Source organism: Xenia sp. Carnegie-2017, unplaced genomic scaffold (assembly GCF_021976095.1).
Source record: "Xenia sp. Carnegie-2017 unplaced genomic scaffold, XeniaSp_v1 HiC_scaffold_17, whole genome shotgun sequence".
Taxonomy (NCBI): Eukaryota; Metazoa; Cnidaria; class Anthozoa; order Malacalcyonacea; family Xeniidae; genus Xenia; species Xenia sp. Carnegie-2017.
This window is the reverse complement of record NW_025813479.1, coordinates 360,409-387,235: the sequence shown is the minus strand read 5'-3', so window position 1 is coordinate 387,235 and position 26,827 is coordinate 360,409. Positions and strand designations below refer to the sequence as shown.

At 32.6% G+C, this 26,827-nt stretch overlaps 3 protein-coding genes and 1 long non-coding RNA gene across 7 annotated transcripts; 3 read left to right on the top strand and 1 right to left on the bottom strand.

The window, feature by feature from the left end:
- Positions 1 to 352: 352 nt before the first annotated feature.
- Positions 353 to 5,780, top strand: LOC124437781. 3 transcript variants are annotated; one of them, XM_046987710.1, is made up of 6 exons: positions 353 to 477; positions 1,079 to 1,259; positions 1,895 to 1,972; positions 2,365 to 3,081; positions 3,472 to 4,046; positions 4,572 to 5,780. In XM_046987710.1, the coding sequence occupies exons 2-6, from the start codon at positions 1,120 to 1,122 to the stop codon at positions 5,258 to 5,260; spliced, it is 2,199 nt and encodes a 732-aa protein (XP_046843666.1). In that variant the 5' UTR covers positions 353 to 477; positions 1,079 to 1,119; the 3' UTR covers positions 5,261 to 5,780. The 3 variants fall into 3 exon arrangements, with proteins under 3 accessions (XP_046843666.1, XP_046843665.1, XP_046843664.1); XM_046987709.1 differs by lacking the exon at positions 353 to 477 and having other exon boundaries at positions 937 to 1,259; positions 1,895 to 1,948; XM_046987708.1 differs by lacking the exon at positions 353 to 477 and having other exon boundaries at positions 938 to 1,259.
- On the bottom strand, positions 5,649 to 21,570 carry LOC124437801. The gene is made up of 3 exons (XR_006945852.1): positions 21,498 to 21,570; positions 6,580 to 6,584; positions 5,649 to 5,659 (listed from the first exon to the last, which is right to left on the bottom strand). It is a non-coding gene; the product is annotated as an uncharacterized LOC124437801 (long non-coding RNA).
- On the top strand, positions 17,326 to 20,386 carry LOC124437790 (interferon-inducible GTPase 1-like). Its single transcript, XM_046987725.1, has 4 exons — positions 17,326 to 17,630; positions 18,244 to 18,852; positions 19,083 to 19,657; positions 19,728 to 20,386. Exons 2-4 carry the CDS (start codon positions 18,446 to 18,448, stop codon positions 20,027 to 20,029), a joined length of 1,284 nt encoding a protein of 427 aa, XP_046843681.1. The 5' UTR covers positions 17,326 to 17,630; positions 18,244 to 18,445; the 3' UTR covers positions 20,030 to 20,386.
- Positions 21,519 to 26,045, top strand: LOC124437789 (interferon-inducible GTPase 1-like). Of its 2 annotated transcripts, none has more exons than XM_046987724.1 (5): positions 21,519 to 21,834; positions 22,469 to 22,522; positions 22,938 to 23,665; positions 24,060 to 24,634; positions 25,162 to 26,045. In XM_046987724.1, the coding sequence occupies exons 3-5, from the start codon at positions 23,310 to 23,312 to the stop codon at positions 25,848 to 25,850; spliced, it is 1,620 nt and encodes a 539-aa protein (XP_046843680.1). In that variant the 5' UTR covers positions 21,519 to 21,834; positions 22,469 to 22,522; positions 22,938 to 23,309; the 3' UTR covers positions 25,851 to 26,045. The 2 variants fall into 2 exon arrangements, with proteins under 2 accessions (XP_046843680.1, XP_046843679.1); XM_046987723.1 differs by having other exon boundaries at positions 22,469 to 22,546.
- Positions 26,046 to 26,827: the final 782 nt, after the last annotated feature.

The window sequence follows — 26,827 nt, the reverse complement described above, 5'->3', positions numbered from 1 at the left end:
AAAAATACTTTATACCACACATACACAGTAAAATTTTTAGGCATTCGACACAAAGACAAACAGAACGATTGTATTTAGGGGAATGTTTGAGCCTCGAAGGGGACTCAAAAAGACTCAGTCCTTCTTTCTAAAATCCTATATCAAGTTTGGCAGTGGTATGTATCCAAGAGCTTTCCCCAGCCATTATAATATATGTATCAGAGAGCTGACTTGTTAAATCCTTCAAATTTAGGTGATAATTTTTTACGCACAAGAACCTTAATCTTTCTTTTCCGCTTTTCTTAATGGTAATACTTTACTTACGTTTAGTCGATTTGGCAATCTGCACCCTCGTGATTTTAGTATGAAGGGCTTGCTGTAGCTATTCAGAAAAAACGATGAAGGGTTTATAATCAAACATGGTTCCTTGGTTTTGTTAGAAAACATGATGCAACAAGTTATCCAATCAGAAATTGACAAATCAACACTTTTGTTCTGGTCATGCAGGTTTTTTAGTAATCAATTAAGAAATTGTTTTGCAAAACGTGTTTATGTGGTCGTGACTTAATTTTCCTTTTGAATATTAAAGACGTTTTTCTTAGATGTTAAAAGCAAAGTTATGTCTAATGTTTAGTTTTATGGAATCAAAGTTGTGTTAACGTTTAATTTTATGGCTGCTAGTAATCGTTGACAGCATTTGTATTGCTTTAGCAATAGCATTTTCAGATAAAGGCTTTTTGTCAAAAGGTAAAATCTTATAATTTGTTAAGGAGTTTAGACTCCTACAACAAATCTAATGTTTGTAACAATTTATCTACAAAAAGGCCTTATTTCGAATATTTTATTTGAAAGTTATACATCACTTATACTTTTGATTAGGCCGTGATGTATAATTCGTTCCAGGAACTATTTACCATATTAAGAATGGACGCGAACCCCCACTGTTGCTTTTCAACGACTTTTTACAAATGTTATGATTAAAGTTCAACGTTCAATTACTTTGCTGAGCGTTTAGCATCGGAAACATTCCTATAAATACGATCTTGTCTATCTATCAACATGGGTTTATGCCTCTCTAAACGAGCATTAACATTAACAGAAAAGGAAGAAATTTATATCATTGAGGCTGAACAAGAAGTGATGAATAAAGGACTTAATGGTATAAATGAATTCTACAATAATCAAATCGAGAAGTGGCATCGTGAGCTTTCCCCATTACATGTTGGTTTACTTGGATTGAGCGGATCAGAAAAATCATCTTTCATCAACGCTCTCACTGGGTAAGATGTCTAATTAACAATAAGAACGACCGCAGACATTTGACCGCTTGTTAAATAGTTTTCGTTTCACTGTGCTAAATACTTTGACAAACTTAGTAAAATGAGCTTTCGATGAACAGTTATTCACATCCAAAGTATGTAATAAATACCAGGCATAAAATGAAGAATTAAAGTCACCATGTCCACAATAATTTGTATACTTGTCTATCATAATATTCATATGGCATCTGCTTCTGTAAGCACAAAGCGTGACAAAATATTCCTCTATTTCGACCTCGTGGCAGTTTTTGTTATATTAAACCGGTATTACTCTATCACTTATTGCCTTAAGAAGCAAATAATGCAATAGCTTGTTTAGAAGCAATCATAGGTTCTTCAAAGTCTAAAGTTGACTTGAGACAATTTGTACATATTTGTGTGACACATCACAAAGTAACTCAAATGTCTTAGAAATGCTTAATTAAGCTTTAACAAATTTCGATCCTCAGGAAAATGTGCATTTAGGCCTAGTTAGAACGTCGAACTTTACATGAACCGAACGTATTTAAAACAAAAGTTAATGAGGAAGTTCATCTCATTTATTTTGTTTTTAACCGTTTAAAGTACATCATATTGAAAGATTTTATTCTTTGTAGATTTGAAGATGGCCACGACAACTCGACAGATGCATCCCCTACAGAAAGAACAAAGTATTCTCAGTTGAATGGTCCAGAGTAAGTCAGAATGCATTACATCTGCTCGTTTTAAATTTAAAATACTAACAACACGAAATTCATTAAAAAACTTAAAAAGCAATTTAGAGCCAAATCAAATTATCATTAATAAGAGGGTTTGTAAAGTATTTTAATTTGAAATGCATCCAATTTAATGCATTCTTTCTTATCCTGCATCCACTACTGGTATTCTCATCCTTCCTCGCAACTATAGATATAAAAACGTTCGCTGTTGGAATATCTATTGCATTATTGTTGTTGGTTGTTTTAAAACTTCAAGTGATCTTGTATGTTTCTTGTGACTGATAACACTTGTATGTGCAATTTCTTTGCCAAATTAAAATTCATATAGTTCTTAAAGTAATGTATATTTATCAATTCTTTTTCTATAGACTTATATCTGACAAAAAGAAAAAGAAGAATCCTGCAATTTATCGTTATGCTAAAAACAAAAACATCATCTTCTGGGATTTACCTGACATCAAAACATTAACTTGTTCTTCATCATCATGCCTTTGTTGTTCAGTATCTTGTTCAATATCTTGTTGTTTACCATCAAGATGCTGTTTTGGCTGTGATGAGTCGCCCTGTGCTGAGAATTTTGACGCATTTGTCATTTTTGTCAAATCAAGAATATCTGATATAGAGAAAAAAATAGCCGAAAATGTTTCAAAAAATCTCCGCAAACCTTTTATTTTTGTTTGCACCCTTGCTGAAGACGACAAAAAAAATGTCAAGAAAGATAAGGAAGCTATGCTAAAAAAAATCAAAACAATTTGCTTTGACTTTGTTAAAGATATGGTTATGGATGAATCTGATATTTTCGTAATTGACAGCAAATTCATGAATAAAAATCTAATTGAAGATATCATCCTGAAGCTGATGAAACGTCGAAAAGACTTGTTTGTGAATTATTTGAATTATGCCATTTTCGTAAATACTAAGGATACCAAAAAAATCTTTCAACAAGCTCAGAAACACGGTGTTGATAATATTCTGGATTTTTACAGCAATGATTCAATTCCTTTGTGGACGGACACCGAGATTAATTTTGCCATAACAGGAGACTCTGGAACAGGGAAATCGTCTTTCATCAACGCTGTGAGAGGGTAAAAATGTTTTTCTTTAAGTATTGAATAAATTGATTTAAAAGCTGTATTTATACTAAACAGTGAAACATTAAAAGTGTCAATAACAGCCAGCAACATAGGTTAATGTGTTTGGAAAACATTGTCTTTGTTCTTAGAGATATGTAATAGTCTTCAGTTTGCTATAGTTATATTCCCACGTTGTTAAACGTAATTTTCATAAGCTTGATAATCGCTGGATGAAATGTTTAAAATTGCTAAGATTTAAGCACTTTATTCGTACAATTAACCAAACAGCTGCTAATTTCATGTGGTAGACATTAATCGTATGTAGTATAGAGAGGTCTTTTAAAAAGGTAACAGACAAGTATATCTTGACATAACTAAATTTACAAAACTTATTTCCTTCAGAATTGAAGCTCATGCGAAAGAGGCTGCACCCGTTGGTGTTACAGAAATGACAAATAAGCCCACTAGATATTCACACCCAAAACATGAAAATATTATTTTCTGGGATCTACCTGGTATTGGAACACCTAAATACCCCAATTATAAAGAGTACTATAAGAAAGTTGGTGGTCTGGAGAAGTATGACGCTTTTCTCATTTTTTGCAAAACACGATTCACTCAAAATGACAAAGTGTTGGCTGAGAAAGTTTCAAAAGAGCTCAAAAAGCCTTTCTTTTTTGTTCGCACCAACATTGACAGCGAACTCAAGAATGCGAAGGATGACGAAGGACCAAAGTTTGATGAAGCATCTGTCATGAAACGTATGAGGGAAAATTGTTTGAAAAGCTTAGGAGATTCGCTTCACGATGAAAAAGATATCTTCTTGATTGACAATAAAATTACAGAGAAATACGATTTTCAAGGTTTGAAGGAATCGATTGCTGAAGCGTTATCTAAAGGAAAAAAAAAGAGTTTTGTTGATTCCTTGGAAAAGTTAACTCATACAATAATAAGAATTAAAGCCAACATTTTGAAAGGTATGACGTTGTGAAAGAAGTTTTTTGTTGAAAGTTTGTCTTTTGTTTTGTGAAATGTAAGGAAAATTTTAAAACACAATAATCAATGATATTTTGAATACTGAACGATCGAGGCACATGTTCCACATCATTGGTTTTTTTGCGTAAATTGTTTGTTTGTTTGCTTTTTGATAATGGTATTACCAGTATATGACGAAAGTAATCCCAATAATTTATTTTCCAATTACTTTATAAATAGTTACTTTGCACTGGAAACTAGAAAAAATACATGCACAATTTTTCATTCTCTTGTTAGATCTTTGAGTACGAATTCACCTTATTACCTACCTAATAAATAGTTTGTTTGATGTTTTTAAATAAAAACATATACATGCATTCGCTATTCACTGCAACCTTTAAAATGTAACTTTAAAAGGAAGGCTTATCACTAAACCATTAGGAAATATGTTGCTTTTTTAACATAACTATAGAACGGGGGGAGGGTTGTAGCAATTTTTGTGTTCATTATTATTATTTATTTTTTAGATGAATTATCCAAAGTAATTGTTTTACTGATGATTGCTGAGTCTGAGCCTGAAGTCTTTAAGAATCTGATTTTGCAAGAAGTCATTCGATATCATCGTGTGTTTGTACAGCTTGGAAAAAAAGAAGAAGAGCTCCTCAAGAATGAACACCTTAAAGAAATAGAACAAGAGCTCAAGAAAGAAATGTCTGTTAGAAATTCTACAGATGAAGAAAACATCGAGGAAAGAAAACCAGAGTCTGTTGGAAATTCTTTAGATGAAAAAAACATCGAGGAAAGAAAACCAGAGTCTGTTGGAAATTCTATAGATGAAGAAAGCATCGAGGAAAGAAAACCAAAGTCTGTCGGAAATTCTACAGATGAAGAAAACATCGAGGAAAGAAAACCAGAGTCTGTCGGAAATTCTATAGATGAAGAAAACATCGAGAAAAGAAAACCAGAGTCTGTTGGAAATTCTATAGATGAAGAAATCATCGAGGAAAAAAAACCAGAGTCTGTTGGAAATTCTATAGATGAAGAAAACAGCGAGGAAAGAAAACCAGAGTCTGTTGGAAATTCTATAGATGAAGAAAACAGCGAGGAAAGAAAACCAGAGTCTGTTGGAAATTCACCTGCTAAAGTGCAATGGGCGTATAATTATCTCATAGATTGCATTAACAATTTGGAAAATCAACTTGCATGCAAGAACTAACTTCCAAAATGTTTTCCACATTACGAAATATTGCTAAGTCAATCAGTAGACAGCACGAAACATATTAATCTCAACTTAATATATCTCTATATCTCATGTTTCATCTCAAATTAATAAATGCACATAGTATAAAATCTTGCCATTAAAAATATAGTTGTTAGGGTGTTTTTTTAATGACAAAAACACGAAGATTCAATTTTTCTGTAATTCTTTATTGACTTTTCACGAAATTTGAGGTTAAAATCAAGCGCACGAAATTTTCTATTTTTTATTTTGTTGACAACATCCTTAGAAAATTAGAAAATTAAAGCGTGATTTGCAAATACTAATCCAAGTAGATTCACTCGTTTCAGTCACCTCTAGAACGCAAGCTCATTGGATGGTGCTCTATCAACGCGACTGAAATGGCTCATTTAAGACGACTCAAACAACTCGGACGACTTTCTGAGAACCAGCATGTTAGTAGATGTAGATCGTGTGCGTTTTATTAAAGTCCTGAGAAGGACTGTTGTTCAGTGTTGATGTTGACTACCGTTTTGATAATCTTATTGACTAATAAAAACCCGTCCATTAAGCAAGAGTACACAAGCTATGTGGCGAATTTTTGCACCTGCCCGTTAATTCTTGTTTGCTATCCTTTTTTGAAAAACTTTATTTTCCCATTCCTTAGCATGGTCTGCTAGTTACGTCATAGCCGCCATGTTGGATAATTTTAATAAAAGATGTAGTCAATATTTTAGCAGTTTAAAAGATGATCTTGTATGTTATGTATGGAATAAGAATTTATTACATCCAAATCCCAAAGAAATTTATTAGTAATCAAACTTACCTAACAGATCGAACAAGAAATATATAATGCTTTATATTCTGAAAAAGAAAAATAATCATGACGAAAAGGTAAGTGAAGTATAGCGAGCTGTTTTAAATGACAAGGTTTGAAGCACGTTTTGTGCATAAAGAATTTACAATTTAGTATTGCCAGCCTGAATATTTAATCCTTTTATGCAAATTTTTCTGTATTTCCTTCGTTCGAAAACAAAAGATTTTTTAGAAATGAATAATAATGCTTTTCATTTACATAACGGGACTGTATTTGTGAACTGAAATCAGTTCACTGACACTAAATTCAGAGCTACAGACGTACTTTGAATTCTCTGCAGTTGCGAAAATCAATTGCTGGACAGTTTTCAAGGCAATATTTTCTACAAAAAACACAACTCAATTCAAGAGCTGTTACACTAAATTTACAGCAAACGACAAATTTCAAGTGTATTCGATGTGAAATAATACATCGCAAAGTTAAACATCCATCGAATCACGTACACTATACTGAGTCTTTATCAAGTGTTATTGAGAGAAATTTTATTTTATCATGAGAACGCGTGCCATCAATGATCAATTAATCATCATATGGTGGTCTCTCTCTTCAGGTAAACCTTTAAATACTTCAGTAAAGTATCAACGAGTTAAATTGTGGTTATTGTGTGCATTGCGAATTGCAAATTTTCCTTTTTATCTTTTGACTTTTGCTTTCCTGAAATGCGCAAATAAGCAACAAAAACATTTTTGAAAGCAAAATGTATGTTTAGGCAAAAATTGACGGATTGTGAATACCAAAAGAATAAATATAAGCTTGAATATAAAACATAAAACATAATTTGTGGCCTTTAAGTGCAGTGAAGTATTTTTATTCTGTTTTATTGGCTAATTCAAAAGCGAGTACACACACAAAATCATTTTTACGCAAACAGATATGAAGTTGGTATTTTCAAACAGATTTTATTACCGTCAAAAGTGGCTATTTTTGACCATTTTAATTTTTAAACAATTCCTGTGTAATCTTTTTGGCAGCCATGTTTGCTGCATTGACGTCATTGCGAATACACATTCTCGACATGACAATAGATATTAGGGAGTTTTAGCAAGAGTACGACTACGACAACGAGTACGAAGTTTGACCGTGTAAGGGAATGGCACGAGGAGGTTTGTTGTCGTTGTCGCTTCGTCAAAATTTTGTTTTAGCTATAAACAACAGAACGAGCCTTTTATTGTGAAAAATACCGACGTTTGCGAAGCAGCTACGGCTCTATTTGTCAGTAATGATATCAACAAATCGGTAATACTGATTTTGCAAGAATATAGGACTCTTTGGACTGAGAAATCTTCACTATTTTAAGTTTTATGTACGATATATTTGTACTACTTTATTGTTTGTTTACCTTTCACTTTGCGTACGAAATAGATGAAAGTTTTGCAGGTCATATTTTCCTTTTTAATGTACATCTGCGCTCAAAAAAGTTTCTAAATTAAAGCCTGGATGCTCGAAAATAGTACTGTCAGCAATTTCTTACAGAATGAAGAAATACATCTACTTTCTTTGCTTAAAAAATTATCGTAGTCGCGACTACGAATTTTTTACGAAACATCGTACTCAGATTGATGACGGCTACGTGTTGCTGTTGTCGCAATAATGTTTTCGCGCCAAAATGACGTAAATCGTACTCGTAGTCGTACCAGTGAACTCCATATATATATATCTGGAATGATAACGACAATACATTTTATAGATATAAAATTGAAGCCAAAGTCCTAGTCTCTTGCGCGGTTTGTACGTCAGCTCCAGTCCTTCAAAGTCGAATATTCACGCGGTTTGTACGTCAGTTTCATTCCCCTGAGTGCCAGACATACACGGCCAATATAAATTTGAATACAAATTGCAAAAGCATAAACATATAAACAACATCACGACAAACAACACACGAGGCCAACTCTTCGCAAAAGGTTATTTTTTACAGCTGAAACTTTACTACAGTGAGTTCGTTGTAACTTACAACTTGTAACGAGGAAAAGCCAACTGAAAATTACACTGTTTCCTAAAAAGACAATACAATAGAAAATATGACTAGAAAATATTCAAGCATACATTTGTCTTTCGTCGGAAGGTAAACTTTCAAACGGTGTCAGACAGTGTTTGTCTTTTTTGTCATTTAAGTGGATTTAAAGATCTGTTTTTCCGAATAAAAAAGAAGCTTGAATATCCAGTTTCATAAAAAATATTGAGTCTATAACTCGCATTTTTACTTTTTACAGAGCGATTGTATTTTTCATCGATTTTGATAGTGCTTGAAACTTGAAATACTAAATGGTTGTCATCTCGATATCCATAATTGAATATCCTTAAAGACTTTGATAAGTTTTAAAGGAAAACCGCAGCGTAAGAGCAGATCGACTAAGTTCACCTCATCTTGCTTCTCGATTTATCACTTTGATTCACTTTCCGTGAACCTTTTCATTCCAAAAATTACGTTATTTTTACGCTCTGATCAAGATCCGAACTCTACCATTACCAAGGGACAAATGATTTAAAAAAAATAAAATGAACACGCGAGAGACTAGAGCCTGACGTGTGATGACGAATGATGACAACAAATATTTTTTGGCTTCGGTTATCATTCCAGTTATTCAAATGTCGAGTTCCCTGAGTCGTACTTGTAGTCTTTGCTAAAGCTTCCTACTATTTTACTGTCGACTTCCGTATTACTTATGACGTCAAATGAGCAAAAAAATCGGCCAAAAAAAAGTATGCTCTACAGGACGACTTCGGAGTTACAATTTGTCAACTTCGACTCAACGTATAATGGTCATAAATACATCAAACTGCTTGCCAAAATCTAAATACATGTTTAAACGAATAGAAAAGAGTACGAAAATTTCAATTCATAAAAAATTTAAGCTCGACAGATATGGTTCTCGTTGAATGAAAAGTCTGGTCGTAGTTGAACTCGATATGACCTTCAAAATCTGATAACAAGTGTCTTTGAAACTTTGTAAGCAGTAAACACAGCAAATTAGTTTGACGTCGATTCAACTCCCTTTGGACCCTCTGTAGCTACAGACTGTATGTTATTGTGACTTTGGTCTGCACTAGAAATATGAAGTCTCAAGCAAACTCAAATCGTCTTTTTTAAAAAGCTTCTATGTGCTCGATACGAATAACCTTTTTGCAAGTAAAGTTAATTTTATGCAACAAGAAGTGATTTTCAAAAGCTTAAATAGACTTTTAAATTCAGCGTTTTGAATCCCTCATTAGCTAATTGAAGAATTCAATAATCTTGGATTCAACCCTCTGAAGAAGGACTTTACTTCAACCGTTCAACTGAAGACAGTTGTTCATATCGTAAAGAGATGTCTTCCATGAGAATCTATCTTTGCTACTTCAATGCTTCAAAAAATTGACAGTCAAAAATCAGCCAGCTTTTACATGACTGAAAAAAGACTCGCAATTTTCATATTTATCAAAGTGCTTTACTTTTGCTGACATCATATAGTTCATACGAAGTCCATTCCGCGAATTGTGTGATATTTCTTGACAAGTAAAATGTTGCTATTATACTTGACAGTAATATTTTATTATTTCAATAAAAACTATTTTTAACTTTTCTTGAGAGGTACTTACATAAAATGTACTCTTTATTTCCTGACCAATGAAGATATAAAAAGCTTTCAAAGAAAATTTATAGTAATATCGTCCCATGGGATTCGATATATTTCCTTTCAAAAATAGACGGGAAACAGGTTGATCTGATAAATTCACCCGAATGGCAATAAATAGATTTCCAACTGCAAAACTGTGATCAGATATACTTGAATAATTAGATAATTTCTTCCTTGTACTTTTTTAGAATGAAGCCCTTTCATTTATTTTTATTGCATCATATTCCAGGAACTATTTATCATATAATGAAAAGAACAGAAACCCTGCAGCTTGCTGTAAGCTTTGTAACAACTATAACGTTTAACTTGGACGAAATTGTTCGCAATTTAACGAGAGAATTCTCGAAGTTTCAATTTTTTTGCATATTGTGGGTTCATCTTCATCGAAATCAGTTGAAATAGACTCGGACGAAGAGAAGATTTTAAAGAAGGCCAGACAATTTAAGAAACAAAATGGACTTGATGGTAGAACTCACTTCCACAATGAACAAGTTGTTGAATGGGAGAAATCTGACCCAGGGGCGGATCTAGAGTATGTCAAATCCGTCGCGCGACTGATGTTTGAAATTCAAAAATTACTATTCATAATAATTAAAAATCATTAATTATTCTTACTTTATTATCGCATTTACTTCGTGATAAAAATCCAGCTTTATTTATTATTGAAAACTAATAACTAATCCAATGAATATCTCGTTGGTAACCAGACCAGTTGAATTTCAATTGACCTGGAATAACCATTGAGCTCTATAAGACCTGGAGGGGCAAAGGGGCCTGGGCCTCGTGGTCAAAAACATGGCAGTAATGGCGGATTTTGGTGGTCAAAACTTCCACTTTAAAATTTTTTTTCAATATTCACTCCCTCCTGATTTCTAATACTGTTTGTATGAACGAAAACAAGTGAGAAAAAAACCCAATTACGATACCGACAGCATATCATGTGAAAATAATGCTTCAGCATTCCGTGAAAAACACAGTACAGACACACATCAAAATAAAGAGGATCGACGGTAGAGGAACGCAACATTTAAGTTATTTTATGACATTTTAGCCTTTTAAAAGTGAAAATCAAACGGCATTCTTTACTAGACCTGTCAATCTCGTCAAACTTATACATTATTTCATGCTTTTGTGTGTTTGACTGTTTGTAAACAGTTTGGTGCACCTATTTTTCTTGCTTCAAATGGATAAATCTGTGTAAAAATGCTCCTAAGGAAGCGAGAAAATGTTTGCTTCAGTCCAACGACATAAGTCAACTGAAAGTTTACCATGGATAAGTATCATAAGTGTATTGTCATTACCTGATAAATCTACTGAAAACTCATAAAGAAAGTATGTTGAACTAGAAGAGCTACAAAAAAGGAAAAAATTCAAAACACCATGACACTGTTGCTTGGTAATTTGTATTTTGTAAACAGCTTGGCAGAATCTTGGATCTATTACTGAACAGAACTACATTAATTTTCCATTGAAATTACAAACTTGGAAACTAAAGTGCATTGGTTTCTCTGACAAAAACACTGTCTATTGCTGCATGAAGGCAAAATAGTTATTTGACAGTGTAGGTGAAGAAATTTATCAAGTTTTATAGATATTATTGTGCATTACTTACAGTTTTTTGGAATTGTGTAATATATGTCATGAACAAGATATAATTTTTCAAAAATGCTAACCCCTTCGAGCACTACTACTCTTCTGTTTTGCTTAAACAACTTACAGCTACCAATACTAATTATTTATATGTACAAACTAACATTTGGGAATTAAATGATAAACAACTTGTTAAATCTTTGTATTTTACATCAAGCCTTTGAATTAGTTCCTTTTATCTCTTGGTAAAAAAATATTAATGAAAGACTTACAAATCAAGTTTCTCGAAAATAGTATTTTGTACAAAGAAACTAAATCATTGGAAAGGTCACATGTTGAAGACAGACTTTGCTCCTTTGACTAGGTTGCTTGACCATGAGCAAATTTAGATTTGTTTACAATTTGTTCAAAGAATTCTTTTTATTGATTTCTACTAATTCTTCATAAGACACAAAGAATTTCTTTGCCATCTATTTTTGCTCCTTCTACATTCAACTTCATTGTAACCAATGCATCCGATGTGAATTTGTGGATCACCTGGAATCATACAAAGTATGGATTTAATGAGATGAGACAATAATATGTTTAATTTTTCATGCATATTAATGATATAATCATAAGCTACTGTTGAACAAAAATTTCAAGGTAGAAACAAATCTTAGCACATTGTTCAACACACTGCTTTTATCTTGGTTTTGAAGTAGTAACCTGTTTACTATAAAAATAAATACTTCATTTACAGAAACGCTAAGTAGTACTTTAAAACTGTTTGCATAAATCCAACTTTCCAATCCCATTATAATTGTCTACACTATACAGTCAGTCAAATGTAGCAGGCAAACAGTTTAATAGTTATTTTTATTATACAACATATACCATAGTTCTCATTGATTTTGCATGGCACTGCATTCAATTTCAACACAACTCTGTTGTAAACTTTTCCTTCATCTTTTCAAAAAAAAACATGAACAAATTATGCCCCATTTTTGGGAGGTAAACTCAATTCAAATCAGGAGAGTTTAGCTTGATGCCTTGATCATGATACAAGATGGATGCAAAACTCGATAAAAATTGACAGCTTCGACACGTCTGGCGAGCGATTAAGTGAAGAACAAACAAGACTGGACCAAAATAACTTTAAATTAAAACTTAGTAGTAGAAACACTCTTCAAGTATCGTGTTAAAAACAAAATAGTAAAACTAATACTGTGCTACTTACCGGAGTCATGAAATGTTTCCTTTTTTGTGGCTATTTCAGCGTCCGCAAACCACAGAAGTTGGCAATTTAATAAATAAATTTTAAAAAAAAGTTTATGTTAGGAAAATAAAAAGTTTTGATATTTGCTATACTCGCAATTGTGATGGTCAAATCAGGGTGGGCGACAAAAATTTTATTTCATGAGCCCGCGTCTCTCCGCTGACTTTGACCACCAAAATCCGCCATGTTTTTGACCACGCGGCCGCGCGCTAATAATTTATACTAATTTTGTTGACGTTTCCCCTCCAGTTATTATAGAACTCAATGGGAATAACCGACTGATAAGCGGAGTGGCTTGACTGGTTCGACGGATAAAGGAGTCTATGAACGCCAAAAACGCTTATTTTATTGGTCAATGGCCAGATCAGTGGACAGTCTGGAATAGTCTCGACTGATAAGAGGGGTGGCCGGACGTATAAGGGAGTCCAATTGCTATCTTACAATTGGTTCATTTGAATTTTTGTTTTATTGTGATTGGTTTGACGGATTTCGACTGATAGCCAACTGAGCTAACATAGTCAAGCTCACTGTCTGAATTGAATGTTTGATCGTTTCATAGTAATTTTTATAAGCATGATAGAAACTAAACTACAATCAGATGGAATTTATGGAAATCGTTTGCAAATTCATATATTGACATGAATGCTGCTGTCCAAACTGTGAATTTTTTCAAGAGGGCGAAAAATTTATGGATGAATTGTAAATGTTTGGCAAAGACGATCTCGCGAGCGACATTTCAGTCATTGATGTTCAAAACAAAGCCAACATTATTTTGAGTTTTATCAGCAGAAATTTACATCCAAAATCGTAAGTAAAGGACAACTGAAGTGTATGCATGAATGTAATATATCAAAGTCAATTTATGCGAGTGTGTGATGCGATTTATGTTAATATGGCGTATGGTAAGCAGATTGATGCTTCTAAAATTGTTGTTGCCGAAGGACTTTTAGCTATGATTTCTTTAGTGCTTGGGGAATCGTGACCGTTATATGGCAGCGAAATCCTACATTCCTGCAAATATATTTCAATGGACAAAAAATCTGTAGCCATAAGGCGCCATACTATTATTTACTTTATCATAAACTAATGTTTGGGGTTTTTCAGTTTATGATCATTGATCATTCAATCATTAGACTGTTATACTACATATTGTTTAAGATTTGAGAAAACTAACATTGATTACATGAGAAACTGTTTACTATAACCTGTGATTTTGAGTCTTCTGATCCATGAAGCTTTTTATTTTGACAATTTGACTGGAATGGTATTAAACCTTAGTATTTCACATACATGAAATGTTGTCCCATGTCACATATTGCCCTCTTTTATAACTGAACACCTCATGTAGAGATGTAAATGTGTGTTAATCTACGGCTCATACCAGATTTTTTGCCATAAATTCCAAATTCCATTGATGTATGAAAAGCATTTTCTATAAAGTAAAAATGTCTTCCTATGTATGCAGATAAACCTTGAAATTTGGCAAAACAGCAAAGTATTTTTCATGATCACTAGGTAATTTTTCTGATGATCATTATAATTTCTAAACTAAATTATTTCAGATTTACATTTAAACGAGCTTTGATCATATGAAAAGATATCTGTCATAACCAGTAAGCATGACACATGACCCAATTTTAACATTCATGTAATTAAATAATTAAAGACATGTTGGTTACATTCTGTTTGTATATGATAATACAATGCTACTAGTGATTGCTATATAGCACACCTTGCAGAAGATAATAGTCAAGTGAAATGCCTAATAAACATTTATAGCATTAAGCTGTCCTTAACTGCAAATTTTCACTCTGATAATTTTTGCTTAATCTTTGGCAGAAAAAAATTTTGAGTTTTTTCTCAAAAGGTGAATTTGCTGGCACTGATGTGGAGATGGGTAAAGGGTTACAATAAACTTGCATGGTTTGAAGTCTGAGCTTTTCTTTATCTATGAACTGTCACTTGTAGTACCAAATTTCTAACTTAACTCATTACATAGAGGTTTTGAATGGGGGTCTCTAGGGGGGTCTATGCCTGACAACTTGGTAGATATTTTTAAAGACTATATCTGTTTTTGAATAGCATTATTGTAAAACAAATTTTACGTTCGTAGACATGCTAATGAGCCATATATTTGGCATGATAATGAGCCTAAATATTTGGCAAAACATTTAAGTATTGTTCACTTCATATTTTTTTGAAAAAAACGTAAGCAAAATGTGTTGTTTTTACGCAAAAACGATGCCCACGCTGAAAACGCTGAAAACGGCATTTTCAAGGCTCTGAAATTTAAAATTTCTCAGGGGAGAATGCCTCAGACCCCCCCCCCCAGGTGCGGAGCGCCTCTGACGTTTTATGACTGATGTTTGAAAAATCCTAGATCAGCCCCAGATCTTTCAAAGAATTTTCTTAATTCCACCTGCATGATCACTCATTTTATTAAACACAATGTTTCTTATAGCTTTTTTAGTTCGAGCAGCAGCTACTACTTCAGCTTTTGTTAATGCTATCTTTACACTGGTTGATCCCAAATTTAAGTTTGGTGTGATTGTGAAGGAAATAGAGGAATACCGTCAGATATTTGACCTTCCTGACTAAGCATCCAAAGAACTTAAGTCAAACGAAGAATGGCTTGCTGTTTTTTCAAAATACACTAAAGAAAAGTCACAAAGGCGATGCCTGTAATTGATGTTAAACGAAGGATATTGGATTGAAAAGATTCATTCCATATGTTGGACGGGAAGCCCTCTTTGTGCATTGATTTAGTATGCTTTATGACTTTTTTCAACGTACGTCAACGATCTACAAAAATTTGCTCTTGAGATTTGGGATGTAAGAGCAAAAAGCAGCGGTAAATGACGTGCATGTACGTTAAAAGAAATTCAAGAAAAGCTTTGAAACAAAGCTTTAGTTTTACCTCATTTTACTAAAACAAATGTCAATTACGAACAGTTTTGGTGTCAAACAATAATCTTGTTTGATCATATTTAAAACTATAGTGTAGGTACTCTTGCGTACATGTTGGTAGCTTGCAGATGTCAAAACGAGTAGTTATTAGTTTCTAATTCACATTACGTGCTCTTATTTGTGTTCATTACTATAAAAGTATACATTTTTTACATACCCGTCTTTATGCCAGTATATGGAATTTTTTCGCCAGTCACTAAAATTTGTGTACATTTTTATTCTCTGTTAATCAGATTGCTCATATTTCAGTTGTTGTCTTGCAAACGTAGGGACCAAATATAACAAAGAACATCTCTATTGAACTGCACTGTTCATCGAAAGTGACTATTAAAATATGTATTAAACCTAAAAACACGATTAATACTAAATATAACAACCTTATCTTGAATTAGACGAAAATATTTTAAAATGCACGTTTGCTTCCTTTATTTCCAAAAGTATTTATTCCATGACTCAATCATATCTTCTTAAACTTATCAGGCACGTCCTCAAACTGTGAAATTGAGTTAAGTTGAAATGCATTTATTTTGCTGTCGACGTTGCAACTTGTCCAAAACATCTTTATGCAGACGGTGTTGTTTTTCTTAAATTTCTTGTCAAAAATTTAGAGTTTATTTTCTTATAGAGCAAATTAAGCATTTTGACAAGTTAAAAATATTTTAATACGAGTTTTTCATGTTTCATTAATCTATGGCAAAATTAAGCTTTGTAATATTTAAACTTTTCTTTTACCTCCGTAGCTATTTTATGATTGGTAAATTTTTGTTCGAATAATTGACTCGTGGAAATCAAACTCAGTTGACGAGGCCAGCGTGTCAAATTTTTTATTCATTCATTCATTTAAGGCTTTATCAGGTGTTAAAGATCAAATGAGTCCGATTTTCAGTCTATTTCGATTTCACTCTTTTTTCAAACCATTTTATTTTAGGACCAAATTTTTTTTGGCAATGGCGAGCTAACGAAGAACCAAAAAATTTTTATACCAACTGTTGCAGAGGATGTCTTTGCAAAATTTAAACAAATTTTCAACCTTGTAAACAGTCGGAAGCGTAGGGTTTCGTGACTTTCGTCTGAAGGCATAGTATGATAAGGATCTCATTTGTAACTTTATGATAAAAATATCTGAAATACAAGAATGATTTCTTTTAATCGCTAGAATATGAAAATAGAAAGTACCGAGTAAAGTTTTACATTTCTCTACTAATAAATATTTGGATAAAAGTTCAAATAATTGACACACTTATTTGAATAATAATACCTTGTCCAAAGGTCATTTTTGACGTCTTGCATGATCAGGTAACTTTTATCTTACGACAGATGTTTTGAATACGTACATAATTTACAGACAGATAAAAATACTTTATACCACACCTACACAGTAAAATTTTGAGGCATTCGACTCAAAAAAAACTTTGAATCGGATCTAAGCCCTTGTCATTGAAAAAATATAGTGTAATGATGACCAATTCATCATGTAATTTGAAAAATCTTACACAAAATTGTCAGCATCGACACTTAAAATGCTATTAATTTTTCTATTACTTTTTGATTGATGGTTTTAAATCAACACTTGCATTGTATATAACCTTTATACATAACGAAATATCAAAAATACAAATGTAAAGGTAAATGTTTCAATTTCAGTCACAAAGAGTATAAGTAAATTCTTTCATTTCTTATGCATTAAATCACTCCAGGAACGAAATACCACTATTTGAATAGAGACGAACCCCCGCTGTTGCTTTTTACCGACTTCTGACAAAAACAACATTGGAACAGTCAATAATCTTGTTCAACGCTTTATATCTAAGACCTGTTTTAATTTTGATCAGATTGATCTATCCTCAAGGGTATGTATTCCTTAAAACCAAAGTTAAAATTGAAAAAAGAAGAAAAAAAGTTTTTAAATAAAGCTAAGTAACATGTCAAAGACGATGGATTTGATCGAATAAGTGCTTTGTACAAAGAACAATTCGAGAAGTGGGATAATTTAGACTTGCATTTTGCTTTATATGGTTCGAGTGAATTAGGAAAATCATCTTTCATCAATGCCATCTTTGGGTAAGTTGTTTCTGGTTTGCTTTATGATAGAAACGATGTCCATAGATAGTTGACTTGTTAAAACAAATGATACAGGTTGCGTTGAGTGCTTTGTTTATATTTATAAAATTTTTGTAAGTCTACAGTTAAAATTGTTTCACAAAGATGTGAAATCGTCATTTGTCTTTGGCATTATTTGGTAAGCATATTATATTCTAATAGCTTATTCGCAATCAATGGCAATACCATTTCTCGAGCGTTAACCAGATATTAGCCAATATATTTCAAATCAAGTAATCAGTGGAGTAAAAATGCGGTCTTAGAATATTTATGAGGTGACTTTGAAGCTCTGTCAGTGAGTGTAGGTAAGTAAGCTTTTAGAATACGGGCAATAGCGTGATTAATTGTAATTTCATCTTTCTTCATAGCAATATATGAATAGTTGTGCTATAAAAATTTGTCCATGTTACACACAGTGTTTTAGTTTAGATTGTCAAAGTGAGTTGCTAAAATGTGATACTTTTGGAACCAGCACCTTCGCTAAATATTTGTGATAAAATGTCTGAATGCCCAGAGTCAACTTAATATTTCCTTTAGCCTACTTTAAAATTCAAAATATTCCTACTTTTTTTAGATACCAAATTGACCTAGAGAGTCTTGCAAAAGTTCCTTTTGATCATCCTAATAATGGCAAAATCAAATTCAGGAATATACGATCAGAGTCGTCTTCAAAGAAGCCTAGATTTAGCACTTTAGATGCATTTCTTATATTTGTCAAATCGAGAATAACGGAGAAAGAGAAAGCAACTGCCAAGAAAATTTCAGAAAAGCATGGAATGCCGTTCATTTTTATTCTCACCCACTCTGACGAATCCAAAGATAACAAAGCAAGTCTTTTGGAACAACTTAAAAGAGATGTTGAAGGATTAATGAAAGATGAAGCTGATATTTACGAAATTAACAACCGAGATACAGCAAATCATAAAAGTCTGTGTGAAGATATTATCTCAAAGTTGGAAAAACGTCGAAAAGATTTGTTTCTGCACTCGTTGAATAAAACCATTTGTAAAAACAACGAGATAACAAAGGAATCGTTTAAACAAGCAAAGAAACAGGGTGTTCCTCATATACAGGACTTATACAGCAGTCATTTAATTGCTTCGTGGATGAACACAGAAATAAATCTTGCAATAATTGGAGATTCTGGAACAGGAAAATCATCTTTCATCAATGCTGTGAGAGGGTAATTTATCTATTACTTAAAAATCAAAATAAACTCTGGAAACTTTAATTAATAAAATCCTTTTTTATTAAATAGGTTATCTGTTTAGCTTAAAGCCTAAACCTGAAGACTAAAACTTCAACCGAACAATTTATGATTTGAATTTCTACCATTAATGAACGTAATTGCATTAACCTAAACAAGTAAAATGTAAGAATTGTTAACTATTTGAGGATCTTTCTTTTCTTCAGAATTAAAGCTTATGAGAAAGAGGCAGCAGCTGTTGATGTTACAGAAACGACTAAGAAAGCCACTAGATATTTACACCCAAAACATAAAAATATTATTTTCTGGGATCTACCTGGTATTGGAACACCTAAATACCCCAATTATAAAGAATACTGTAAGAAAGTTGGTGGTCTAGAGAAGTATGACGCTTTTCTTATTTTTTGCAAAACACGATTCACTCACTATGACAAAGTGTTGGCTGAGAAAGCTTCTAAAGATCTCGACAAACCTTTCTTTTTTGTTCGCACCAATGTTGACACCGAACTGAAGAATGCAGAAGATGACGAAGGACCAAAGTTTAATGAAGCATCTGTAATGAAACGTATGAGGGAAAATTGTTTGAAAAATCTGGAAGGTTTGATTCACGATGAGAAAGATATCTTCCTGATTGACAATAGGATAACAGAGAAATACGATTTTCAACATTTGAAGGAATCGATTGCTGAAGCGTTACCTGAGGAAAAACAAGAGAGTTTTGTTGCTTCCTTGGACAAGTCTACACATGCAATAATAAGAATTAAGGCCAACTTTTTGAGAGGTATACTCAGTTTATAACTTCTTGTTTAATATCAATGTAATTGGTAAGATTTCATTTCTATTTTTTTCAGCTCAAGTATCCAAGGTGATTGTTTTAGGCATGATTGCTGAACCTTATCTTGAAACTTTTGTGCAACTCATTTCTAAAGAAGTCACTCGATATTATCGCGTGTTTGGTTTTCACGATCAGTCAAAATCTGAGGAAGAAATTGGTGATGAAATCAAAGAGTTTTTGAAACAAAAGGCGGTTGACAAGTCACCAGCTAAAGTCCAATCGGCGGATGAATACCTTACAAAACGTATTGGTGTATTGCAAAAAAATGCTTTAGATAGAATAAACCGCAACAATTCACAACCACGCGAAACTCAATGACAGAATGACCCCCACATTGCAAAAAAACGTGTTTTTACCTGAACAGAAACGAACAGCTACGTACCGTTTGCAATTGAACGGTCGGTACTAAAATAAAATTTTTCTCCCGTATTGCACTTTTACTGACATTTCTACATACACACATATTCAAATTTATAGTATTATGATTCCTTCTTTCTTTCAACATAAATATACGCTATATAAATATTCAGTATTATAACAAAAAGACTTTATTGATATGCTGCAGTAGCTACATATTTTCACGCATTATATTTCATATAACAACTCGAAACTAAGCACCGCATGATTTATTAGCAAATATAGTGTGTATAGTTTTTCAATATATTAATTCTAAAATTGTTGCTGTTAACTTTATTATAACTCCAAGGTTATACACCATCATTGCATGGAGTTTTTCAAACGTTGGGGATATGTGATACTGGTATGCCATTAACTATGTAAATCATATTATGATATTGGAAACATTTTTGTTCAATATGTAGAAGACTATTGTATAACAAGCAGAACGATTGTATTTAGGGAAATGTTTGAGCCTCGAAGAGGACTCAAAAAGACTCAGCCCTTCTTTCTAAAATCCTATATCAAGTTTGGCAGTGGTATGTATCCAAGAGCTTTCCCCAGCCATTGTAATATATGTATCAGAGAGCTGACTTGTTAAATCCTTCAAATTTAGGTGATAATTTTTTATGCACAAGAACCCTAATCTTTCTTTTCTGCTTTTCTTAATGGTAATACTTTACTTACGTTTATTCTATTTGGCAATCTGCACCCCTCGTGATTTCATATTGTTGCGAAATACAATTTTTTAATTTGGCATCGATTTTTGTTGAAACTGCTAGACAGTTGAATGATTTAACAACAAAAAAATATGAAGGGCTTGCTGTAACTCTTAAGCTAAAAATATGAAGGGTTTATAATCAAACTTGCTTCCATGGTTTTGTTAGAAAACATGATGCAACGAGTTATCCAATCAGTAATTGACAAATCAACACTTTTGTTCTGGTCATGCAGGTTTTTTAGTAATCAATCAAGAAATTCTTTGGCAAAACATGTTTATGTGCTCGTGACATTGATTTTCCTTTTGAATATTAAAGAAATTTTCCTTAGATGTTAAAAGCAAAGTTATGTCTAATGTTTAGTTTTATGGAATCAAAGTTGTGTTAACGTTTAATTTTATGGCTGTTAGTAATCGTTGACAGCATTTGTATTGCTTTAGCAAGGGCATTTTCAGATAAAGGTTCTTTGTCAAAAGGTGAAATCTTATAATTTGTTAAGGAGTTTAGACTCCTACAACAAATCTAATGTTTGTAACAATTTATCTACAAAAAGGCCTTATTTCGAATATTTTATTTGAAAGTTATACATCACTTATACTTTTGATTAGGCCGTGATGTATAATTCGTTCCAGGAACTATTTACCATATTAAGAATGGACGCGAACCCCCACTGTTGCTTTTCAACGACTTTTTACAAATGTTATGATTAAAGTTCAACGTTCAATTACTTTGCTGAGCGTTTAGCATCGGAAACATTCCTATAAATACGATCTTGTCTATCTATCAACATGGGTTTATGCCTCTCTAAACGAGCATTAACATTAACAGAAAAGGAAGAAATTTATATCATTGAGGCTGAACAAGAAGTGAGGAATAAAGGACTTAATGGTATAAATAAATTCTACAATAATCAAATCGAGAAGTGGCATCGTGAGCTTTCCCCATTACATGTTGGTTTACTTGGATTGAGCGGATCAGAAAAATCATCTTTCATCAACGCTCTCCTGGGTAAGATGTCTAATTAACAATAAGAACGACCGCAAACATTTGACCGCTTGTTAAATAGTTTTCGTTTCACTGTGCTAAATACTTTGACAAACTTAGTAAAATGAGCTTTCGATGAACAGTTATTCACATCCAAAGTATGTAATAAATACCAGGCATAAAATGAAGAATTAAAGTCACCATGTCCACAATAATTTGTATACTTGTCTATCATAATATTCATAGCATCTGCTTCTGTAAGCACAAAGCGTGACAAAATATTCATTCTATTTCGACCTCGTGGCAGTTTTTGTTATATTAAACCGGTATTACTATATTCCTTATTGCCTTAAGAAGCAAGTAATGCAATAGCTTGTTTAGAAGCAATCATAGGTTCTTCAAAGTCTAAAGTTGACTTGAGACAATTTGTACATATTTGTGTGACACATCACAAAGTAACTCAAATGTCTTAGAAATGCTTAATTAAGCTTTAACAAATTTCGATCCTCAGGAAAATGTGCATTTAGGCCTAGTTAGAACGTCGAACTTTACATGAACCGAACGTATTTAAAACAAAAGTTAATGAGGAAGTTCATCTCATTTATTTTGTTTTTAACCGTTTGAAATACATCATATTGAAAGATTTTATTCTTTGTAGATTTGAAGATGGCCACGACAACTCGACAGATGCATCCCCTACAGAAAGAACAAAGTATTCTCAGTTGAATGATCCAGAGTAAGTCAGAATGCATTACATCTGCTCATTTTAAATTTAAAATACTAACAACACGAAATTCATTAAAAAACTTGAAAAGCAATTTAGAGCCAAATCAAATTATCATTAATAAGAGGGTTTGTAAAGTATTTTAATTTGAAATGCATCCAATTTAATGCATTCTTTCTTATCCTGCATCCGCTACTGGTATTCTCATCCTTCCTCGCAACTATAGATATAAAAACGTTCGCTGTTGAAATATCTATTGCATTATTGTTGTTGGTTGTTTTAAACTTCGAGTGATCTTGTATGTTTCTTGTGACTGAAAGCACTTGTATGTGCAATTTCTTTGCCAAATTAAAATTCATATAGTTCTTAAAGTAATGTATATTTATTAATGCTTTTTCTTTAGACTTATATCTGACAAAAAGAAAAAAAGAATCCTGCAACTTATCTTTCTGCTGAAAACAAAAACATCATCTTCTGGGATTTACCTGACATCAAAACATTAACTTGTTCTTCATCATCATCCCTTTGTTGTTTAGTACCTTGTTCAATATTCTGTTGTTTACCATCAAGATGCTGTTTTCCATCTAATGCGCCTTGCTCAAAGTCGCCTTGTGCTGAGAATTTTGACGCATTTTTCATTTTTTTCAAATCAAGAATATCTGATATAGAGAAAAAAATAGCCGAAAGTGTTTCAAAAAATCTCCGCAAACCTTTTATTTTCGTTTGCACCCTTGCTGAAGACGACAAAAAAAATTTCAAAAAAGATGAGGAAGCTATGCTGAAAAACATCAAAACAATATGCTTTGATTTTGTTAAAGATTTGGTTATGGATGAATCTGATATTTTCGTAATCGACAACAAATTCATGAATAAAAATCTGTTTGAAGATATCATCCTGAAGCATATCAAACGTCGAAAAGACTTGTTTGTGAATAATTTGAATAATGCCATTTTCTTAAATACTAAGGATACCAAAAAAATCTTTCAACAAGCTCAGAGACACGGTGTTGATAATATTCTGGATTTTTACAGCAGCGATTCAATTCCTTTGTGGACTGACACAGAGATAAATTTTGCCATAACAGGAGACTCTGGAACAGGGAAATCATCTTTCATCAACGCTGTGAGAGGGTAATAATGTTTTTCTTTAAGTATTGAATAAATTGATTTAAAAGCTGTATTTTTACTAAACAGTGAAATATTAAAAGAGTCAATAACAGCCAGTAAGATAGATTAATGTCTTTGGAAAACATTGTCTTTGTTCTAAGAAATGTGTAATAGTCTTCAGTTTGCTATAGTTATATTCCCACATTGTTGTTTAACGTAATTTTCATAAGCTTGATAATCGCTGGATGAAATGTTTAAAATTGCTAAGTTTTGAGCACTTTACTCGTACAATTAACCAAACAGCTGCTAATTTCATATGGTAGACATTAATTGTATGCAGTATAGAGAGGTCTTTTTAAAAGGTAACAGACAAGTATATCTCGACATAACTAAATTTACAAGAATTTATTTCCTTCAGAATTAAAGCTTATGAGAAGGGGGCAGCAGCTGTTGATGTTACAGAAATGACGAATAAACCCACTAGATATTCACACCCAAAACATGAAAAGATTATTTTCTGGGATCTACCAGGTATTGGAACACCTACCTACCCTAATTATAAAGAGTACTGTAAGAAAATTGGTGGTTTAGAGAAGTACGACGCTTTTCTTATTTTTTGCAAAACACGATTCACTCAATATGACAAAGAGTTGGCTGAGAAAGTTTCAAAAGATCTCGACAAACCTTTCTTTTTTGTTCGCACCAATGTTGACAACGAACTCAAGAATGCGGAGGATGACGAAGGACCAAAGTTTAATGAAGCATCTGTCATGAAACGTATGAGGGAAAATTGTTTGAAAAGCTTAGGAGATTTGATTCACGATGAGAATGATATCTTCTTGATTGACAATAAATTTACAGAGAAATACGATTTTCAACGTTTGAAGGAATCGATTGCTGAAGCGTTACCTAAGGAAAAACAAGAGAGTTTTGTTGCTTCCTTGGAAAAGTTAACACATACAATAATAAGAATTAAAGCCAACATTTTGAAAGGTATGACGTTGTGAAAGAAGTTTTTGGTTGAAAGTTTGTCTTTTGTTTTGTGAAATGTAAGGAAAATTTTAATACACAATAATCAATGATATTTTGCATACTGAACGATCGAGGCTCATGTTCCACATCATTGGTTTTTTGCGTAAATTGTTTGTTTGTTTGTTTTTTGATAATGGTGTTACCAGTATAAGATGAAAGTAATCCCAATAAATTATTTACTAGTTACTTTATAAATAGTTACTTTGCACTGGAAACTAGAAAAAATAAATGCACAATTTTTCATTCTCTTGTTAGATCTTTGAGTACGAATTTGCCTTATTACCTACCTGATAAATAGTTTGTTTGACGTTTTAAATTAAAACCGTATACATGCATTCGCTATTCACTGCAACCTTTAAAATGTAACTTTAAAACGAAGGCTTATTGACTAAACCATTAAGAAGTGCATTGCTTTTTCAACATAAATATAGAACGGGGGCAGGGTTGTAACAATTTTTGTGTTCATTATTTTTATTTTATTTTTTTAGCTCAATTATCCAAAGTAATTGTTTTACTGATGATTGCTGAGTCTGAGCCTGAAGTCTTTAAGAATCTGATTTTGCAAGAAGTCATTCGATATCATCGTGTGTTTGTACAGCTTGGAAAAAAAGAAGAAGAGCTCCTCAAGAATGAACACCTTAAAGAAATAGAACAAGAGCTCAAGAAAGAAAAGTCTGTTGGAAATTCTAAAGATGAAGAAAACATCGAGGAAAGAAAACCAGAGTCTGTTGGAAATTCTATAGATGAAGAAAGCATCGAGGAAAGAAAACCAGAGTCTGTTGGAAATTCTGAAGATAAAGAAAGCATCAAGAAAAGAAAACCAGAGTCTGTTGGAAATTCTATAGATGAAGAAAACATCGAGGAAAGAAAACCAGAGTCTGTTGGAAATTCTAAAGATGAAGAAAGCATCGAGGAAAGAAAACCTGTGTCTGTTGGAAATTCTATAAATGAAGAAAGCATCGAGGAAAGAAAACCAGAGTCTGTCGTAAATTCTATAGATGAAGAAAACATCGAGGAAAGAAAACCAGAGTCTGTTGGAAATTCTATAGATGAACAAAGCATCGAGGAAAGAAAACCAGAGTCTGTTGGAAATTCACATGCTAAAGTGCAATGGGCGTATAATTATCTCATAGATTGCATCAACAATTTGGAAAACCAACTTGCATGCAAGAACTAACTTCCAAAATGTTTTCCACATTACAAAATATTGCTAAGTCAATCAGTAGACAGCACGAAACATATTAATCTCATCTTAATATATCTCTATATCTCGCGTTTCATCTCAAATTAATAAATGCACATAGTATAAAATCTTGCCATTAAAAATATAGTTGTTAGGGTGTTTTTTAATGACAAAAACACTAAGATTCAATTCTTCTGTAATTCTCTTTTGACTTTGCACGAAATTTGAGGTTCGAATAAAGCACACAAAATTTGCTATTTTTGATTTTGTTGACAACATCGTCACATAGCTTTCACAGCTCGAACGAAATTAGAAAATTAAAGCGTGATTTGCAAATACTCATCCAAGTAGATTCACTCGTTTCAGTCACACTAGAACGCAAGCTCATTCGAGGGTGCTTTATCAACGCGACTGAATTGGCTCATTTAAGACGACTCAAACGACTTTTTGAGAACCAGCATGTTAGTAGATGTAGATTGTGTGCGTTTTATCAAAGTCCTGAGAAGGACTGATGATCAGTGTTGATGTTGACTACCGTTTTGACAATCTTATTGAACAATAAAAAACATTCACCGTCCACAAAGCAGGAGTACACAAGACATGAGGCGAATTCTTGAACCTCCCCGTTAATTCTTGTTGCTATCCTTTTTTGAAAAACTTTATTTTCCCATTCATCAGCATGGTCTGCTAGTTACGTCATAGCCGCCATGTTGAATCATTTTAATAAATAATTGTAGTCAATATTTTAGCTGTTTAAAAGGTGATCTTGTATGTTATGTATTTAATAAGAATTTAATACATCCAAATCCTAAAGAAATTTTTTAGTAATCAAACTTAACTAACAGATCGAACAAGAAATATATATTGCTTTATGCTCTGAAAATAATCATGACGAAAAGGTAAATGAGTATAGCGAGCTGTTTCAAATGACAAATGTTTAAAGCCCGTTTTGCAGAAAAAAGTTTTACAAT

Coding starts and splice junctions, on each gene's coding strand:
- LOC124437781 (XM_046987708.1), top strand. CDS start 1,039: ATGGGTTTATGCCTCTCTAAACGAGCATTAACATTAACAGAAAAGGAA. Junction 1,260..1,894: donor TTCATCAACGCTCTCACTGG/GTAAGATGTCTA, acceptor TATTCTTTGTAG/ATTTGAAGATGGCCACGACA. Junction 1,973..2,364: donor TCTCAGTTGAATGGTCCAGA/GTAAGTCAGAAT, acceptor CTTTTTCTATAG/ACTTATATCTGACAAAAAGA.
- LOC124437790 (XM_046987725.1), top strand. CDS start 18,446: ATGCCGTTCATTTTTATTCTCACCCACTCTGACGAATCCAAAGATAAC. Junction 18,853..19,082: donor TTCATCAATGCTGTGAGAGG/GTAATTTATCTA, acceptor TCTTTTCTTCAG/AATTAAAGCTTATGAGAAAG. Junction 19,658..19,727: donor TAAGGCCAACTTTTTGAGAG/GTATACTCAGTT, acceptor TATTTTTTTCAG/CTCAAGTATCCAAGGTGATT.
- LOC124437789 (XM_046987724.1), top strand. CDS start 23,310: ATGCTGAAAAACATCAAAACAATATGCTTTGATTTTGTTAAAGATTTG. Junction 23,666..24,059: donor TTCATCAACGCTGTGAGAGG/GTAATAATGTTT, acceptor TATTTCCTTCAG/AATTAAAGCTTATGAGAAGG. Junction 24,635..25,161: donor TAAAGCCAACATTTTGAAAG/GTATGACGTTGT, acceptor TTATTTTTTTAG/CTCAATTATCCAAAGTAATT.